At 41.4% G+C, this 15,040-nt stretch overlaps 1 protein-coding gene across 1 annotated transcript in view; it reads right to left on the reverse strand.

Annotated features, from left to right (window-relative positions):
• PDE11A (phosphodiesterase 11A) overlaps positions 1–15,040 on the reverse strand; it is a 380,104-nt gene that overhangs the window by 53,527 nt on the left and 311,537 nt on the right. The window contains exons 14-15 of the mRNA XM_046018850.1: positions 11,839–11,929; positions 8,357–8,457 (exon numbers count right to left, since the gene is read on the reverse strand). Coding sequence (XP_045874806.1) covers positions 8,357–8,457; positions 11,839–11,929 — 192 coding nt within the window. The remainder of the gene's footprint in view (positions 1–8,356; positions 8,458–11,838; positions 11,930–15,040) is intronic.

Genomic DNA, 15,040 nt, shown 5'->3' on the forward strand with positions numbered 1-15,040 from the left:
GTCTCCTATCTTTAGACTAGCACTGATAAGACCCTGAATGAAGTTACTTGTTGGAAGCTGGGCTTTTGCTGATATGAATAAAATGGTGAAATGCAGGAAACAGAAAGGCTAGAATGCCTGAATGTTGAGAATGGCCGAAGATTAGACAACACAGGGCCTAAGAGTCATTCAGTCCAAGCACAATCACCAGACCAAGAGATGGTGCAAGGCACTGCTAGATGTCACGTGCCCTAGTGCCTCCTGCATTTACTTTGGCCATAGCGCTCCTCAGACTCTGGTAATTACTAGTTTTCTCTCATCCCCATAGGTGCAGAGCCCCTGAGATAAGAGATAGGTCTTACCTGCCTGTGCATTCCCAGAAACTAGCACACTGCCTGGAGAAGTGTATAAAGAAGACACCAATAAATGCTAGTGGATGAATTTCTCATGTTTTATTCAGTTGCCATATCACGTGGGTGGGGACATGGGGATGAATATATGTGAAAATGCTTTGAAATACACCAAAAGGGGGCAAAATATTTCTTCCGTCCACCTGCCGTGGGGCCTGTTCTAATAATAGAATAATTTCAGCAGGTTAATTCATTAAGGTCTGTTAAAATATAGGAATGGGTTAAGACTTGTAAGTCATTATACCTTATTCTGCATTGATTATCTTTCTTCTTTCCAATATGGTGGCTAAGTTGAGTGCCGGCAGCAGCAGAAGTTGAAAATACTAAGCAGAGTGGGCTCTTAATAAACATTTGTTGAGTGATGAATGAGTGATTAGTCCTGCCTGAATAGCAGTAGAAGCATTTGTTGAGTTCCTGTTGTATTTAAAAAAATAAATTGTTCTAGACAGTAATCTAATTTTAAAAGGATGATCAAACTATAACTCCTTTAATAATCTAAGATAATTTAGTACATTTTGCTGTCATTATCAGATGTTTTTGAAAAATGCTACTGCTTGCCTCCCCTTGGAAAGACAAAGACAAAGATACCATTAGACTGGGCATTTTCCATAATTGCTGATGAATGTTGTAGAGCACAAAGGGAAATGGAAAATTTCAGTTTGAAGATCCATTTGATTAATTTAGAGAGCCAGTTGGAAAAGCATTGAGCATCCAAATGGATGTGTAAAATCTGAAGTGTTGGATAATTCTCAGTTTCTTATAGTGGTCTGAGGCAATGTGGCATGGAGATGTGAGCACAGACAATGCGATGACTTTGGGGAAATTACTTATGCTCTCTAAGTCCGTGCATGTATCCTGATCTGTTAAGATGGAGATAATAATATCTACCTTGAAGGCTGGTACGAGAATTCAATATCAAAAAGCTAATATTTTGAGAGCTCATTACATCAGGCAGTGAGTGTGTCAGGTTTTGGGCCTCCAAGAGGGAGAGGTCAGCACTCACAGGGCTGCCATGATGGCGGTGATACAGGAAGCTGGTGTAATGCTAGGATGGTGAAGGCGCCTGCTGGATGCTGGATGAGAGATAGAGTGGCATGTGATCACAGCCTTTGGGCATGGTTGCTAAATGGCTATTGTCGACTGTATTAAAGCTAAAGAATTGCCAACTTCTGATGCCCCAGCTTAGCTCAAGTGTAGACAAAGAGCCTCCGATTGCCCTCTCAGCCCCACCAGACAGGCTCCTGAGCAGCTCTAACCTGGAGCCTCCACCTCCCCGCCCTCCTGATGGAGGTTATTTGAATTGCTACCTGCTGGCTGCCTAGTGTGCTTGCAACCGGCCTCAGGCATGGGCACACTCAAGTGACTCCTGCCCCTAATGCCTGAGTGTTCCCAGGCTTGGCTTCAGTTCCAATAGTTGTAGAACTGCAGAGAGAATGCCACCGTCATTAAAAACAGTTTGGGGTCCAGCTTCCTGGTTCAGATCTCACCTTTATCAATTAACATTGTGAACAGTTTACTAAGTGTCTCCGACCATCAGTTTCCGTCATGTGTATAATGAGGTCAAAATAGTGCCTGTGCTAACAGGACTGCTCTAAATATTAAATGGGATAATGTGTATATAAAGCTCCTAAGTCAGCACTCAGGAAATACTAGTTGTTGTTTTTATTAATAATCATGTCTGTTGACTTCACGCAGACAAAAGGATAGGGCATTTGTGACTTCCCTTTGAAGTTTTAATGTTTATAATTTTGGACCTCTTCCTCTGCCTACCCACAGTCCAACAAGCGGCATCCTTTGTGGGGTAATTTCTATTAAGTTTTCTGACTAAGTGATTTTTTTTTTCCTTATAAGGTATTTTCAGTGATCAAAGTTATCAAATTCAAATGATTTAAATTTACATTATTTAGATTATTGAAATCTTAATTATTTAAACTATCAAATAATCTTTCTAATAGGTAATCTCCTTTGGCCACCACAAAGACCTTAGGGGATGGTTACGGGTGTTATGCCTATCCCCATGCTGCTGACAAGAACCCAAGGTAAAGAGAGATTAAGTGAGTGACTCCCTCAAAGTCACATGGCTGGTTACCGATAGGGTACATCTAAGTCCTGCTTAAGATGCTGAAATTACTATTTAATTATCAAAACCTTATTCACTGCAGGGACACAGAAACAGGCACAGAAATCAATTTCAGAAGATCACTGAGCAGAAACTGGAAAATGTTTTCAGTGAGTTGGAAAATCAGACTAAAGAATTAACCCTGGACTTGGGTTGTGAAACCTAGAAATTCACACCAAAGTTTTTTAAAATTGTTTGTTTTATTTTTGTTTTTTTAAACCTGTGAATTCTGCTTTCATCTATCACTTGTGGTATAGAACTCCCCAAATGCCCAAAGCCATTAGAAATTAAATTTACAAGTTTCTGTGGTTGTTTTTTAAAGGGTTCCCATATTTATAGGAATCTTATTTTCCTCTTTTGGCACGTGGCAGGAGATCTCTCCTGTGGAATGGGTCATAAATGCTCCAAAAGATGCAAAAGAGCTTCTTCTTGCCTGCACTGGCCCTTTCTAGAGTGCTTTCGCTTTCCTAGGGGAGGAAGGCAGTAAGCTTTCTTTTTGGTTGACCTCAAGAGTATCAGGACTTTTTTTTTTCTTTTTTAAAGTAGGCTCCATGCCTAGCGTGGAGCCCAATGTGGGGCTTCAACTCACAACCCTGAGATCAAGCCCTGACCTGGGATCATGAGCCAGAGGCTTAATGGACTAATCCACCCAGGTGCCCCATGACTTTCAATTTGAGTAGTCAGGGCAGAAGAACCAGAGATAATTCAGACCCTTAGACAGTAGTTGTGCCAGGCCACCCACACCCTCCGGGCCCACCTTTCTTCAGATATTGCTGCACCGAGCTCCTGCCCAAGCTGCGTGGTGCCTCACTTACTTCCTGCTGGTGGGGGGCTGAGGGGTGGGGAAGCTGCTTTGACTTCCTGTGTGGGGTGAGGACTGCTGGAGGAATCTCCAGCCCTTGGATGTGTATGTCCTCGAAGTCCCAAGTCCTGGGAGTTCACACCCATGGAACAACCTTGGCTAGTGGAGAATGGAGGTGAATGGGTAATTTTTGAGGTGCAGCATTGAGGCTTTTCAGACAATCCCGGCAGGATCAAGCATAGTTGACCACAGTGATGACCAGCTAGGAGATGTGTCCTTATAATAGCTTTCCAACCTCCTGTTTCTGACGTCACTTCCAAAGCTATGCTAACTGCACGCAAGCCCTTGTCTCCAGTTCTGCTTTGGGAAAGGGGAAATGCTAGTTTTCAAAGTAAACTGATTGATATACATCTGGGAAGGTCAATGTCCCATATAATGTATCCCCGATACAAATGACAGCTATTTCTTGATTCTTCCATGAGAGAAGGAACACCCTGATTGCAGAAAAAGCCCTGAGAAAGCAGGTGTGGGTTTCAGTTTAGCCACTAATTAGTTATGAGACCGAAGCCGCACCATTTAACCTTCTGGAGCTCAGTACCTGATCTACAAAATAAAGGAGATGAATTGGATTACATCACGTGTAACATCCCTTCCAGTTCCACAATTGTATATTTGTGAATAAAAGCATCTGGGTGACAGTTTGTAGTGGCTGCGGTTCCCCTCATTAACCCTAGGGATTGTTTTGGCTAAAAATATGGCAACACTTTAAGGCAACTTTAGACAAGCAAGTGAATCAGCCTCCTGAAGGTCTAGATTAGGGAAGGAGCAGCTATTTGGTACCTCAAAAGACAATAACGCTGACAAAAAGAGAACAAGCTGGCTTCTTTGAGAGTCAGCAAACAGCAGGGTCTGCAGCATTAAGATAAGAACAGAGTAATGAGAAAAGGAGTTGCAACCAACTTCCTTGGCTGCGTCCCAGCGGTCACTCTGTGATTCGACACATCCCTAACAGGACTTGATAAATGGACTCCAACTGGGGAGAATTTTTTTTTCCTCCTTAGAAGTTACTTGGAAACTTGGCTTGGGAAAATGCTTCGACTTTGAGAAAAAGTAACACAAAATCCTGCAAGTGTCAGAGACAGGAAGTAAAAACATTGAAGGGATATAGGCCTCCATGAATCCCAAATCAAGGAATATCATTCCAGAAAAAAATGGAAGATTGGGATAGGTAAGTTAATCATGAGGGTCACAAAATACCCCAAATAAATGGGCTATAAAGCAATGAGATTGCAGGTGTTGCCAGGCATTTATAAGACGCAAAAGACAGATGACATAGGTATTGTTATCTCCATTTTACAATGAAGAAAAGAGGCTCAGAGAGGAGACTAATTTGTCTGACGGCACACAGACAGGTGGTGACAGAGCTGGAATTTTTGTTTTTAAAAATATATGAAAAATTAATTAATATATTTATCAAGGTAATACAGGCATGTAGTTAACAAATCAAACAGTACTGAAAAGCACATAATGAAACAAAACAATGTTTTCCTTGGGGTGTCTGGGTGGCTTAGTCGTTAAACAAAACAATGTTTTCCTTGGGGTGCCTGGGTGGCTTAGTCATTAAACGTCTGCCTTGGGCTCAGGCCCTGATCTCAGGGTCCTGGGACAGAGCCCTGCATCAGGCTCCCTGGTCAGTGGAAGGCCTGTTTTTCCCTCTCCTACTCCCCCTACTTGTGTTCCCTCTCTCGCTGTGTCTCTCTCTGTCAAAAAACAATAAATACTGTTATGCTGAAAAAAATAAATAAATAAAAATTTAAAAAAAATACATAAAATCTTAAAAAAGAAACAAAACCCCCCCAAAACAGTGTTTTCCATATTGCTGCCTTTTGTTCTTTGAGTGTATTTCCTCTGCTTTCATTTCCGGTTTTATTTTTGCTGTAGTAATCTTAATTTCAAGAGATTTTTCTTCTTCTATGGTCACTCCTATTATTTTTTAAAGCATCCTGTTCTTGTTTCATGGATGTAATATCTTAGCTGTCTAAGGGTATTGGGTTTTTGGGTTTTGTTTTCTTCTTCTCCCTGTTTGCTCTGAATATCATTTTTTCCTATTTTCTTTGGCTTCTGTATTTCATATGGGAGGCCTTCACAAAATTTCCTGTGATCCCCCATATCAGTTTGAATATAATAGTAAGGCATTGAAAGACTGAGCATGAGTTGTATGTATGCATCCCACACCCACATTACATGGGACAAATTTATCCTAAAAATTATTCATTGTTTATATGAAATTCAAATTTAACTGGGCTTCTTATATTTCTGTTTGCTAAATCTGACATCCCTGTGTATATGATCTATGAACTCTTAGCTTCTGGGTGACTGGGCTATGGGTTTTCAATCCAGAGGTTTGTTCCATTTCAATTCATTCCCTCTTCTGAGCTCTGTATCTCCTTCCCACGTTGTACTTTCCTCAGTCCAGAGGCTGCTCTTTCATTTCTCCAGGGAATAAATCTCTAGCTATCTCCAGGGGTAGAGGAAGGCAAACTAACTGGCTACTTTGGGGGAAGACTTTGTGGGCTCCGAGCATTGTATAAACTGGCTTTCTATCAATCTCTTTGTTTTACTTAAGCTTTGAGAGTCATATCCCCTTTCCATGGCACGTTTTCTCTCTGGGCTCCAAACAAGCTCTTACAGGGCAAATTATCTTGCTTCTCAGAGCTGTTCTCCTCTGTAGGTCCTGCTTTTCACTTCTACTCTTTTAGGTCAGTTACCATTTGTTGGTCAGCCTTCCATTTTTCACTAATGTATTGACATCTCTTCTCAGTTGTGGTATGTCCTCTTTCTTTCTCCTTGCAGATTTATGCCTTTATTTTTCTTTTAAATTTATTTGGTGTCCTTTCAGTGGAGTTTCAGGAGAGAGAAGATATAGACAACTGGGCTCAATCTACCAGGTTTAATTAGAGTGCCAGAATGCAATTTAAATCCAGACCAGCATACCTTCAAAGCCTTTCTCCTTCCACAATACCATATACTAAGTCATTCAGCAGAATCCAACAATAAATACTTATGGCATAGATTGTTAGTTGTGTACTCTAATATCCATCCTTTCTTTATTTAATAATAGGGCCCCTACCTTTTTTTACTAGGGCATACGGCTACCCAGAATAAAGACTTCCTTTCCCAAACTTCCTTCAACCTTGGTATAGCTGAATGACTAAATTCTGACCAAGAAATGTAAGTGGACATGTTATGCAGAGCTTCCAGAAAACTCCTCTAAAAGATAGCTTGCATCACTTTTTGCACCACCCCCGCACCATCCCTTCTTTCTGCAGCTGCGATGTAGACATAATGGGTGGAGCTTGAGCAGCTATTTTGGACTAAGGTGGAAACCACGTGCTGAAGGCAGCAGCTCAGAAACATAAAAGGAACACTGGGTCCCCAGTGACTTAGTGTACTACTCTACCAACTCCAGATTGCAGATCTTCAGATTTCTTTTACGTGACAGAGACGTAAGCCACTGCTATTTTGGGGTTTCTTTCCCTTACAATTGAATATAATTTGAACTGACACAATCCCAACGTGCAGTAAGATTTCAAAGAGAGTGGAACAGGCTTTCTAGAAAAGGTGATGGAGGAGACCAACCTTCAAGGAATGTTCGGCTCGGGGGTGGGGGTGGGGGAGTGGTGCAGGGAGAGGATCTCATGCAGAAACAGTGTGATTAGGGCACAGGCGCACCTCATGAGATGTTTTCAAAGGGTAATATGTAGACCAGTCTGGTTGGAGTAGACAAATCAGGTAGGAGAGAAGTGGAAGATAAGGAGGAAAAAAGGTTGGGGGCAGATTGTGGAAGGCCTTGAAACTTGAAAAAAGGTTTCGAGGTTGCTTTGAAAGCAACGAAGGCACTGAAAGTTTTTGAGAAGGAAGTTGGAGATACAGGATTAGAATGTGAGGGAGTGTTAGACTGAAGAATTCCAGAGCCTTCTATGTACCTATACAGGGTTATGTGGAGATGAGGCTGAGGGAACAAATTTGAGTAGAGAGAGAAGAACATGGGTTCAAGAACTTATTTGTGGGAACAAGGCAAAAAGATACCTACAAAGAACCCAGAAAAGGAGGACAAAAAGGAGCTGGATGTTGGGGAAGAGAAGAGGGTAGAAATTGACAGTAAGAAGTCCGTAAACCTTCAGAGATCTCAATGAAGCTAGACAATATCAGAAATGAGTAGTGGACATTGGATGCGAGGACAAGGAAGTCTCTGGTGACCTCTGAGAGAACAATTCTGGTTGAATGTGAAAGGGCACATGGGTCTGCAAAGTGTAAATAGGTGTTAGGAAAATAAAGGTACTAACGTGTTCCATACATCTTAAAAGGTAGTCAGTAAAAGAAACGCAAATCAAAAAGCAGTTAAAGATCTCCATGGGATCCAGTGAAAGAATTTGTTAAGGAAGGGAAATGGGTCTTTAAGAGGAAACTGCATATTAGTGGAGGAAGAGACTTCCAGGCTGCCAAAAGAGGTGTTACAGGGCAGAGCAGGTCTTGGAGGAAATAAGAGCGATGAAATTTCCATCTCAGATGGAGGCTTGAACTTTGGAGTAAAGGGGACCTTTCTTCTGGGAAAGAGAACTAGAGGAGAGGCAAGAAAGGAAGACTTGGATTTCAAGTCAACCTTTCAGCAACAAATGTTTCATTAGCATCATCAGAGCCATTATGGATCTGACCAGAAATAATGGTCCAAAATACCAATCTTGAGACAGTCTCTAAAATGAAAATGGCCATCACTTAGCTTCAGAGTCAAAAGTCTCCCACAAAGCTCATAAAATAGAAGAAAGCTGTAAATTTCACAATGGTAGCCCTGATTTTCTTGTCTTACAGATGCCACCTTAATGAAGTTCATTTAGATGAGAGGAAAACAACAACAACAATTTAGCTCATTTACACATTGATACCAGTGTTAGAGTAACAGGCAACCTCAAACACGGACCTGAAAATTAATTACAGGATGAAATTTTAAATATCCATTTGTCAAATAGATCAAATGCCAATACCTACTCAAAGTACAGCGTGAGGTCCGTTGCTAATATTGACTGCTTCAAAAGCTGCATAAGGTCACTATATTCCTTGGAGGACAAATTAGCAAAGATGTTGTGACCCTGTAATGAGAAAGTAAAAGGTCACGAAAGACAACATTAGCTCTGAGGATGTTGATTACATATGTTTCCTATATTAAAAAAAATATATGGGCACATGATAAAACCATTTAAAACAATTTAATGACATTTTGTGCAAATACAAACAGATTCTCAGGAAGACAGAGCAAAGTCAGAAAGTACAATCCTTTTTGAGGGCCACCATGGGGCACTTTATTATTCTTTATTAGACTTTATTAGTCCTAAACAGGAAACTCTGAAAATGTTTAAACTTACTGTGGTCAGGTTTGTCCCAACAAACTCCATCTGACTGCCACTTCCTGTAGAATTTACTGGGTATAGAAGTTGGCAAAACATTTGGGAATCTTTCTGACCCTAAAATGAACACTAGTTTCACTTATAAAGACTTAGGTTGGCATTTTGGGAGCACCCGCTATGGCAACAAATGACTTCAAGGACGAAGAATAAAAACCCTTAGACCAGCGGTTCTCAGCTGAGGGTGATTTTGGCAATGGGGACTTCTAGCAGCAGTTAGAGACACTTGATTGTCACACTGGTTGGGCATGTTGTTGGTGGGTAAACGCCCGGGATGCTGCTTAGTCTCTCACAATGCACAGGAGAGCCCCCACAGCAAAGATTTACCTAGTCCAGCATGGCAACACGGCTGAGTCTGAGAAACCCTGCATGAAATTGTGAAGATACATCCCAATGAAGTGTGTGGTAGTTGAGCTCAGTACGTCATCACTGAGGGGCTAGAATGTATACGGTAGGTTCTTGGCATGGTTCTTGGGACTGGTAAAAGGACTCTGACCTAGGAAAACTTGCACCTGTATCTCCAAACCTTTGCAAAGCACATTTCTTTTCATCAAACTGTATTTTAGCTGCATGAGACAGTTCTTTCATGTTTTTATAAAGTAAAAAAAAAAATCCTTATGTACAGTGACCGACAATTCACTTACTTCGCTTTGAAAGCCAGGGACTTTTTCAATGACCAGGTTTTCCTAGCATGAATTAAGTACTCAAAAACAGAAGGCCGGGGAACCAGAGGAGCTTTAAACCCAGTGTTGAGAGCCAGAAGATGCTGAAGGAGGAAGGGGCAGAATGACTGCCTGAGAATAAACTATTCTCTACCAAGAGGTAAATTAATTCTTTTAGGGAACCAGAATATCAATTAGCAAATTAGTTTTTACCAGGCACCAGATAATAATCTCCTTCCCTGAGTTAATTTATCTTATTGGGTGAACTCTCCACTCCTCAAAGACTAGAGTATATTGGTTCCACTTGCGACCAGGTCGAATATTAATAATAATTTTCAAATGAACTCTTCCAGACCCTTAATTCAGCCATTAGGAAGAAGACAAATAACTAAACACAGGCCATGCCATAATTCTGCCCAGGATTCTTTGCCTGAGCCTTGCCCCATGGATTAATCATGGGCTGGTATGCTGGGGGCCTGGGAGAAAATGGGTGGAAACTATGGAAAAATCGTCACCCGGATCCAGACCTGTGCGCCTAGCATTTCCTGGTGAAAGAGATAAAACCTTTAAGAGCAAGTTACAGTAAAAAATATGTGGCGCTCAGGAGAGACTTGGTCTAAATTCAAGGATCTTGATCATTTTGTGAGAGAGCGTGCTTTACGAATTTTAAAGCACATGTCGTAACTGACACAACTTACAGCTAATAGTGAAAAAGCTAGCCAGATAAGCTTTAATAAAAAAAAAAATAGCTAATTTGTAATCAGAGTATTGCTTGTATGTAAATTGACCTTCTACGGTGCCTTGAGGGTTTAGTCTCTGAAAGACATTTGTCTCCCTGAAACACTGCTTCTACTCCCTGTTTAGGGGGGAGTGGTATTGATGAAAAGTAAACCAAATGTGGAGGGAGAAAGGTCTGGAGCAACTTTCCGCCAGCCTCTGCCTCATTTGAAAAGCGGAGTCATAATGATATCGGCATGTTTGCCTTTCTGAGGAGCAGGACAGAAGGGGAAGTGAGGGAAGCGCCAGGCCACGACCCACACACCAGTTGCTCAGGGGTGTGGTTCCATTATTATTGTTCTTCATAGAGAACCCTGGAGTGAGGGCCAGCCAATGTGTTTTGTTTGTCTGAAGGCAAATTCTATGTTAGTGGGGTTTATTTTTCCCAGGAAACAAATGACCTTCCGAGAGAACCCACCACCCTGTTTATAGTCCCTGTTGTTACAAAGCGGGTAGTTTCTGGGGTCAGAAGTACAGAGTAGACAGTCTGCCCCCAAGCTCCTCCTTCCCCTCCTTCCCGCTGTCTTCCACAGCGCTCATCTAAAACACGGCTTACATAGGAAAATCCCAGAGCTGCAGATGCTGGGATGCTGGTTTCTGTCAAAGTTGCCAAGAGCCTAACCTTTGATGTTTCATTCCCAACTGAAAATGCATCTCCCCCAGCGGGTTTGCCCTTCCCCAGACGCACTGGGTTCCGGAGTGCTGCCTCTCCTTTATGGGGTCGAAGAAGGCTTTCGTGATATTGCAAAAGGCATGCTTTCTCAAGATAGGCTGGAGGGAAAAAACCCTCCATATTTAATGATGCTATTCCAGCGAAGCAGGGCCTTAATGATGATAATAATAATAATTAATGGCACAGCTAGAGAACTGACAAATAATGGGGAACAGATGATCCCTTCTTGGCCTAAAAAAAAAAAAAAAAGTCTGTACGCCTGCAGAAAATTAAACAGATCCTTTCCTGGCAATTTAAAACTCAGATGCCTCAGCCAGAGTCAGTTAGTGGTTTTTCTTTTTCTCCGTGGAGAGCTAAAAGTACAAAAATCCAACTATTTCCAACTCCTGCATTGCCACATGAAACAAAATAAGGCATATGGCCTTGGCCCAGGGTCTCAAGTTTAGCTGCAATTCTCACTTTCAGACTGCTCCCACCAGCAATTTTGGGTTCTTTTATCTTTTATAGCCTTCTCAATTGTGCTAATAAAGTGTAATTTTCTCACCCTGTTTCTACTTCTACCGTCTTTTCAAATGGCTTTGGATTTTGTAAAAGGGAACGTTGGGCCGCTCACTACTGGGATCAAGTCACTCTGTTAGTGGGCTTCCGTCCTGCAGGAAGGCAAGCCTGTGCTCTGGTGACGAGCTATATATGCAGTCCCCTCTGCTGAGTGAGTCTGAGAAGTCTTCTTACTGGTAATGAGACCCAAATGAATCCACTCAGGAAGAATTTGAATAAGGTTCTTGGTCAGGCATCTGAAAGAATTTTTAAAAGCCACCAAGAGAAACAATCATTTGGCTTAGAAAAACACGCCCCTCTTCTCCATATCTACCTGAGATGCTACAAAGAAAGAAAGAGGTAGCAAACATCATCTTTATGGTTTACTGCCAAGGGGGAAGCAGAACATTGGGTCTGTACCTCACTCTGAAGGATCATCACAGCGTGGTTAAAATGGTGGTGCTCCAAGGTAGCGGAAGTTCCATAGAGTTGAGCCAGGGCAGAGCCACTCCTGAAAGAGGACAGAAGGGTGAGTGACCTGGGCCCTCCATCTGCCAACGATTCTCCCACACCAGCACTTTGGATCAAACTGCTTTTCCTGCCTTGGCCCAGGAACATGAGCATCTACATTCTCAGGAAACTGTGTAGTTCACTTATCCATGAAGGAAACATTTTGAAAAATTTCTGTGTGTTAGGCTAGAGCCTGTGGATGATACAGCAATAAATGAGACCGAGTCCATGTTGGGGAGACATTTACAGACTAGTAAGGAATAGGACATGTGGTCATAAGGGAAGGTAATGCCCGTGACACAACAACATAGAAAGCGTTCCAGGTCCAAGCCAAGTGCTGTGGATGATTCTAGCTCAGGGGATATGATTCATGAACTAAACCTTATGTAGCCTTATGTAGCCTCTAAGGGTCCAAACAACTAACTGTCTTATACTAAATGCATTTAACTCTCCATGGAAAAAATCCTTGGAATATAGGGCAGAGACCATTTAACAATACATGTATGGCTAACAAGCTTCTACTACTGTTTCCCAGCCCACAGTCCCATTATATCCCAGGGTAGAACTCTGGAAAGTTCCCTGGTTTTGGAGTCAGACCCTGGCTCTTGGTAATAGCTTTGGACAATTACTTGGGTGCCTTAAGATTCAGCTTCTTTGTCCTAAAATTATGATAATGCTATCTACCTCCTGTTATTTATAAAAATAAAATAAAATATTTGAAAGTGCCTATCATAATGCATGACATGTAGTAGACTTCAGTCTAGTAAATCCCATAAATCAGTTAAAACCCATATATATTTCCATTTTAAAAAAGAAAATATTGATAGTTGAAAAACATTATTTTGAATTATCTATAAATCTTGCTTATGTAGAACAACTTAATTCTCAACAGTATCAGTTAACCAAAGTGTTCATTGGAAATGTCCAAGTGTGTTCATTTCCAGCTCTTGTGGATTAGGGATTAGAGCATCTTGTGAGCTAAGAGAGATCCAGAGAATCCTATAGTTTAAAGGGCAGTCCCAGGACTCTATTGACACATCCAGGTCCTTGTATTCTTTCCTGCTCATTCTAGAGAGTTTGGACGTTAAAAGGGCAATTTGGTTTTTACTTGGAAATGCCAGAGATTGATAGCTCACAGTATGCCCTGCTAATGAGAGAAGGAAAAACTGCATTTTTGGTCAATGTGAAGGATTTTGGTCATAAGCTGCCTTCCATCTCCATTGTGAAGCGGCCCAAGGTCCCAGCCAGATCAGGAGCCCAGGGACCTTGCAAAGGTCCTTGCAAAGATCCTTGCAAAGACTCAAAGCTGACCACATGTTGGGGGAAACACAGGGTTCCACAGGGATTATTACGAATACAGTTGGTAAGGAGGGAATTAGATTTTAATCGGGTATGTGTTATTTCTTTAAGTCTTACCTTAATTTATATCATTAAATAAGTGAAAATTTGTTGGGCTAATCTTAGTAGTCACTGATTAATTAATATTTAATTTTAGTTAGTATTTTCTATCACAGGTCATTTTTATGAAAATACATTTTTCAAAGTGTTCACTGTATCCCTTTGTTTTGGTTTTTGAAGTTCTAGGAGGTCCTATGTGGATGTCACATCCAATTACCTGGCATGGAATAGATGCTTAAAAAAATTAGCTGCTTGGCTAATAAGCTTACAGTGGTGTGGCTAGAGACTTAGTTTGAACTAGAAAGTTGACAGTAAAAAGTGTGTTAGCATATTTTGTAATAATGTTATTAATAATAATAGCTATCATGAGTACCTACCTATCATACATTAGGCAACATAATAATGACTTACTATATCATTTCATCTAGTCCTGACAACCACCATGAAATAAGTGTAATTTCTCTCATTTTACAAAGGAGGAAACCGAGGCTCAGAGAAGTTACACAACTTTTCCAAGGCCACACAGCTGGCAGGTACCAGTTCTGGCCTGGAATCCAAGCTTGTAAATTTCTTCTCATTACATCACGAGAAAGATACCTTTCTCATTTCTGCTACTGAGTCTCCATTTTTGCCAAGGTGGTTGTCATCAATGAAAGAAGATTTCAAAATTTAATGGAGAATTCTACTTGTACGACTGCTAACCACAGGCTCAGATTCCTGTGATTTGTTTCCATTAGCCGGCCATGCCCAGATGCCCCTAACTTAGTGATGTGAATCCTGATAACAGTCACTGATACAAGCTAAGGTCACGATGCAACATATTCTCTCTTCCTTTATCATGTTGGTTTAGCGGACCTCACAAAAGTTAAACCAGCTAGAGGATCACAGATTACTTTATATTTTCTTTTTGCAGGATGACTGGGATGTTTCCTCCCTCAACCAGGGGACACCTTATTACAAATACTCCAGTGTCTCCTCTCCCTCTTCCCCAGATCCACAGGTCTTCTGAGTGCCGCGTTCAATCAGATGTCCTCTTGGGCATTTGCGGAAATGCAGCCATGTGACTGTCCCCGGTCTGAGTATCTCCAGCAGCAGCTTCCCTCTTTGTTCCCCCTTGTAATTGCATCTTACATTCTCTGGACTCCCACACAATACTGAGTTCATCACAAAAATATGTAGATTTTGCAGCTGAAGCAGATTGAGGCTACAAAAAGTGGAGGAAGACATTGTGGTTCATTCATTCATCTATCATTCATTCACCCATCAAGTGTTAATGACTCTCACAGTGCCAGGCTGCAGGCACGCAATGTACAAAGATAGATAAGACTTGGCTCTTGCCCTCAGGAAGCTCACAGTCCCTCTAGTTGTGCGGGAGAATTTCTCTGATTAGACTTGCTCTAATAATGCTCGCCTTTCTGCAAGCAAGGTGCCATCTTAGCGTTCATGAAGTAGAGCTTGAGACTAAACCTACTTTGTTTTCTAGAGTAAAATCGTAAAAGCAAGAATACTTCCATTTCCATGTGGATCCTTGGTTTACACTACCAGATTTGGTCTTTGTCAATTTTTCTAAGACTGCAAAACCTCGTGGTGCTTTTTCTCTCAGGCCCAGTCTCACTGAGGGTGTTGCCTTACCTGCCACTAGGTTATGAACCTCCTAGGCCATAGGAGTGAAGCCCATAGACATTAAATTTGATGTAAGTGGCAAAAAATAAAA

Source organism: Meles meles, chromosome 9 (assembly GCF_922984935.1).
Source record: "Meles meles chromosome 9, mMelMel3.1 paternal haplotype, whole genome shotgun sequence".
NCBI lineage: Eukaryota > Metazoa > Chordata > Mammalia > Carnivora > Mustelidae > Meles > Meles meles.